This window comes from Nestor notabilis, unplaced genomic scaffold (assembly GCF_000696875.1).
Source record: "Nestor notabilis isolate BGI_N333 unplaced genomic scaffold, ASM69687v1 scaffold18750, whole genome shotgun sequence".
Taxonomy (NCBI): Eukaryota; Metazoa; Chordata; class Aves; order Psittaciformes; family Psittacidae; genus Nestor; species Nestor notabilis.
In genome coordinates, this window is record NW_009912645.1 from 2918 (window position 1) to 7898 (window position 4981).

General features: G+C 51.4%; 1 protein-coding gene across 1 annotated transcript in view; it reads left to right on the forward strand.

Annotated features, from left to right (window-relative positions):
- Window positions 1-4981, forward strand: part of CASC3 (cancer susceptibility candidate 3) — a gene marked incomplete at its 5' end in the record, with an annotated part of 10032 nt that overhangs the window by 2191 nt on the left and 2860 nt on the right. The window contains 6 exon segments of the mRNA XM_010020524.1: window positions 1-48; window positions 655-831; window positions 1042-1736; window positions 3392-3456; window positions 3674-3788; window positions 4371-4469. The exon segment at window positions 1-48 is cut by the window's left edge and continues 38 nt beyond it. Coding sequence (XP_010018826.1) covers window positions 1-48; window positions 655-831; window positions 1042-1736; window positions 3392-3456; window positions 3674-3788; window positions 4371-4469 — 1199 coding nt within the window.

The window sequence follows — 4981 nt, forward strand, 5'->3', positions numbered from 1 at the left end:
CTTCTTTGAGCATGACCTCCGAGGGCAGACGCAGGAGGAGGAGGTCAGGTATGTAAGCATCCCCCATAGGTAAGAACTTTAACCTGCCAGAGGGGAGATTGAGATGAGCTCTTAGGCAGAAGCTTTTCCCTGTGAGGGTGCTGAGGCGCTGGCACAGGGTGCCCAGGGAAGCTGTGGCTGCCCCATCCCCCGGCGCGGCCCAGGCCACGAAAAAAAAGCTCTAGTGGAAGATGTCCCTGCCCATGGCAGGGGGTTGGAACTGGATGAGCTTCAAGGTCCCTTCCAACACAAACCATTTCATGATTCTGTGTTTGGCACCACAGCTCCGCGCTGCAGCATGAGGCTCTTGGGAAGGTTTGTGCTTCCATTGCCTGGTTGCAGTGTCCTGTCAGGATGTTTTAGCTCTTTGAAGGAGAGGCTGAGGGTGGTGCAGAAAACCCCCAAGGAAAGGCTCTTGCCAGTGAGTGTGACCCTTATTGCTGCTTTTCAGAAATAGCAGTGAGTAAACTGGGCAGGAGGAGTGGGGGAAGAAGAGACGCTGTCTCCTGTGCACACCCAGCCCTAGAAACACTTGGTCTCTGGGTGTGGGACTGGTTGAAGCTGCCACGTTTCCTTTGTAACAACTTCTTAGTCCTCCCTGTGTGACTGTTCCAGGCCAAAGGGTCGTCAGCGGAAGCTGTGGAAGGACGAGGGCCGTTGGGAGCATGACAAGTTCCGGGAGGATGAACAAGCCCCCAAGACCAGGCAGGAGCTGATTGCACTCTATGGCTACGACATCAGGTCGGCTCACAACCCTGATGATATCAAGCCGAGGAGGATGCGCAAACAGAGGTGAGCAGCAAAGTCAAATTGGAGCTGGCTTCTCCCAGAGGGAGACAGGTCTGAAATCCCAAACTGGGGAAGCCCTGTTCATGGCTTTGGCCTCTGGGGTGGGACCTTGGTCCTGCGATCTCTAGACATCCTGGAAAGTGATTCCCTGGCATGGTGGTACCTTTCACCAGGAATTTGTTTCCAGTTATTTGTACTCTTTTTCCCCCTCAGGTTTGGGAGTCCTCCTCAGCGAGATCCAAACTGGTCCAATGAGAGGCCCAATAAGTCCCCAAGGCACCAAGGTGCAGACAGCACTTCAGCTCCCCCCCGAACCTTCACCAACAGGAGCTCTGCAGGGACGGGGAGGATGCCTCCACCTAGGAACTACCCAAGGTTGGGGGGCTACAAAGAGACCCGTCCAAGCTACCGAGCTTTGGAAGCCAGTGTCCAGCATCTGTCTCGGAATGGTGAGCAAGTGAAACAGGAGAGCAGCTACCGAGGGAAGCGTGCAGAGCACACTCCACCGAGGGACAAGTCACCCGAGGTGGAAGCGGCACACGTCCACAGCAGCCCTGTGAAGGAGGAGGTTGCTTTGGAAAACCAAACCACAGCTGCAGATGCTGCACAGCCGCCACCAGACAGACCAGTTGAAAAGAAGTCTTATTCCCGGGCAAGAAGGACCAGAATCAAAGCTGGGGATGCAGGGAAGCTGGCAGATGAAGTGCCTGCTTCAGAAGGGCTGGCTTCTGTGCCTCCAAAACCCGTGCAAGCTGAGACATCCCCCCCACCAGCCAAGAGCAGCAATTGGGAGTCGCCGGTAGAATCCAGCTTGGATGGACTCGAGCAAGAAATAACCCAAATGAATCTCACTGAGCAGAACTGGGCTCCAGGGCAGTCTCAGTTCATACAGCCCCGGGAGCTGAGGGGTAAGTGGTGCAGCCTGTTGGTTTTCTACTACAGCCAAACACAGCAGACAGATCTGAAATGTGTCTGCCTCAGTCTTGGGGTGGATCCACCACAGGGGTGATGAGAAAGTGCAGTGGATGTGGTTAGAGGCGACAAAATACAAGAGAAAAGGGGAAAATTAAACATTCTGGTGTAGGGATTAGGGCTGGAAAGGACATAAGAGAAGATCCTTTCCTTCTCTCTGCCCTGTTGCATGTGGAGATCAAGGAAGCTTCAGTGAAGCTGAAGGCCTGTGTGTGGAACAGGCAACAGGGACTTTGGGGATCACAGACCAGCTGCTGCAACCAGTCATTGTTCAGGAGATAAGGAGCCTTGTACTTGCTTTGCAGGTAGCGTGATGGATAACACAGAGGAGGCTCCTCTAATGTCTTGCTAGGAGCAGGAGGGAGTTTTCTTCTGTTCATCAGGGTATTTCCTAGCATTGGGGTTTGGCTGGCACTAGCTAAGGCCTGGCTGGGATTGGCAAATGCATTTGTGCCTGGTAGGAGGAAGCTGCTCCATTTGCAGCAGCAGGCAGGCAGCTGTGGGAGGGATTGTAAGCAGAGTTAACCTGTGTGAGCTAAGGACTGAGTTCTAGTTGAGCATCCATGCGAGAGGTCACTCAGGTATAATTATCCCTTTGCAGAATGAGACTCTCTCCTGCGGAGTGTTGGAGTTCTTCCCAAGGGAAATAAAACTGGAGCAAGGAGAAGAAAGCGACTTGCTGCTTTCATAAGCATCTCTTGAGGTTTAGGTCATGAAACCATAAGTCATCTTGTACTGATGTGACTGGCAAGATCTTTGTGTGAAGACTCTCGGTCTTGACTGTAGATGTGAGGAGACAGGCTTTAAATGTGTCAGTGGGATGAGAGTTCCAACATGCTGTGATCTGCAGCTGAGATCATAGACTCTTTTTTTTTATACTTAAAAATAAAGCATCTTCACAGATTTACCATGAGACAGCTCTAGATTGCAGTAGCAGACCACTTTGTCAGAAGGATATGCTACTCCACTGTCCCTTTGTTTCTTCCTAGCAGAGAAGGCAGGATTCTGGGAGGCCTTTGGCTGGCAAAGGCTGTATGCCTGTGCGTGTATTTGCAGTACCAGTGATCTGTGGGCACTTCCACTGTTTGTTTTGTCCACTTTGGCTCCCCTGGTATCACTTGGGATTAGCTTGGCACCATGCTTCTAAATGTGTGCCAGAACTTTGTTGTTTGGATTAAAAGGAGCCCGTGCTAAAAGCAGTTACACCCTGGAGAGGGTTTAAACTGCAGCTTACCCAGTCCCACGTGGCTCCTTGTTTCTGGTCTGAAGAGATCCTTGTCTCAGCAGGAACAGGGCTTATAGATCAGGACCTGGATTTCAGGCTGAGACTTCTTTTTGTTAGCAAGATTTAAAAGGTGTTGAGCAGCACGGGTAATTGTAGAGTGACACGGCAGCTTCTCATTTGTACTGAAACATGTAAAATTGTAACTGAAGAGATGAAGTTGTCAGACGGTTCCTTGTCAGGAAAGCAAGAGCTCTGCCTGTTGGTAGTACAGTCACGTCCCCAGGCTTGGTATCTCCCTTGTTGGGTGAGGTGGCTCTTTCCTGGGAATAAATGCAAACCATAATAACCAATTTGTTTCTTCCTCAGGTATTCCTAACCATATGCACGTGGGAACTGGGCCACCGCCTCAGTTTAACAGGATGGAGGAAATGGTAAAGCGTGTTATGTGGAGCATGACTCTTGCTTTTAGAAGCGCGGAAGCCCAGCATGGCATGTAGTTGTTTCTGGGTTGCAGTAATTAGAGGCTGCCTGTGACACCTCAGCCTTTCCCTTTTGTGGGTGTTCCCAGTTCTTGCTGTGTGACCCAGATAGAGGTTTGCAGGGGCTGGAGGGTTCCTGACCCTCAGCGATACCTTTGGATTCTTTCAGGCCGTGCAGGGGGGCCGTGTCAAACGCTACTCATCACAGCGGCAGAGACCACCGGTGCCGGAGCCTGCCCCCCCCATGCACATCAGCATCATGGAAGGGCACTACTACGACCCACGTGAGTGCTTTCATCCTGCTCCCAAGGCCCTGTGTGTGCCTGGACCTGAGCAGCTGGAACAGGAGTCCCCTCACTGCTGTTAGGGTCAGGGGCTTTGTCGTTGTCTCATACGGTAAATTAAAAAGTGGCTCTGAGCCTCCCTGCTTGGTGTTGTAACCCACTGGAATGGAATCAGTGTCACCACCTCCCCTCCCTGGGCAAGGGCTCTCTAGTCTCTAGGACACTGCTTTCCTTCACAAACACTAGGATTTAAAACTAACTTGAAATCAGAGCCATGTCTTTGACATTTATGACTGGGGGAGAATTATGGAATGAGGCTGAGGATGGATGAGGAATTTACTCCAGCATTTAAAGTGTAAGAGAAGAAATTCCCTGAGTATTCTCCTGCTTTGTAAAAGGAGTAGGAGGCTTTTCTGTTGGGAGCGTGTAGCATCTGTCAGCCTGGTAGACTGCATGTGCTGATGGGAATGTGGTTTGCGGCACTGCATCTTGTCACCGTAGCTGGCTGGGGCATGCATGTGACTTGCTGCAGTAGAACAAAACTGGTTGGAGCTTTTCCTTACCAACTGTTGTGTGTTGCAGTACAATTCCAGGGACCAATCTACACCCACAGTGAGAGCCCAGCCCCACTGCCGCCCCAGGGGATGATCGTACAGCCAGAAATGCACCTTCCTCATCCAGGTGAGGAACCAGCTTCCCAGCAAGGCATGGGGCATGGTACCGACGTGATCATGCTCAGCCTATACCAGAGAACAGATAACTCTGGTTCCACACAGCCTTTTGTTACTGTGGGAATCCATTTTGCCTGCTTCTACAGCATGGAAGAGACCTGCTTCCCTCATGCACTGTGAGGCTGAATCCATGTAAATTTAAAGGAAAGAAAAATGGGCATTTCTGGCCCTTGGCAGCCAACCTAAGACTGGGGGGATCTGACCATCTTGGCAGGCTCTAGCTGGATGTCTGCACCTTCTGCACGGACCTTACTGTCTGAGTTGCTTCCCCTTCAGTGGGGTGCTTGGCTCTGCCAGCTGCTGTGCTTGGCTGATTCTTCAGTTCGTGATGCTTCTAGATGAGAGAAGAAAAGCGGAAACAAGAGCTGTTAAATTGGCATTTCTCCATCGTCCCACAAAACCTATTTCCTGAAGGGGATATGCTGACTGGCGCCTGTGGCTAGTTCAGGGAATTGGGACACC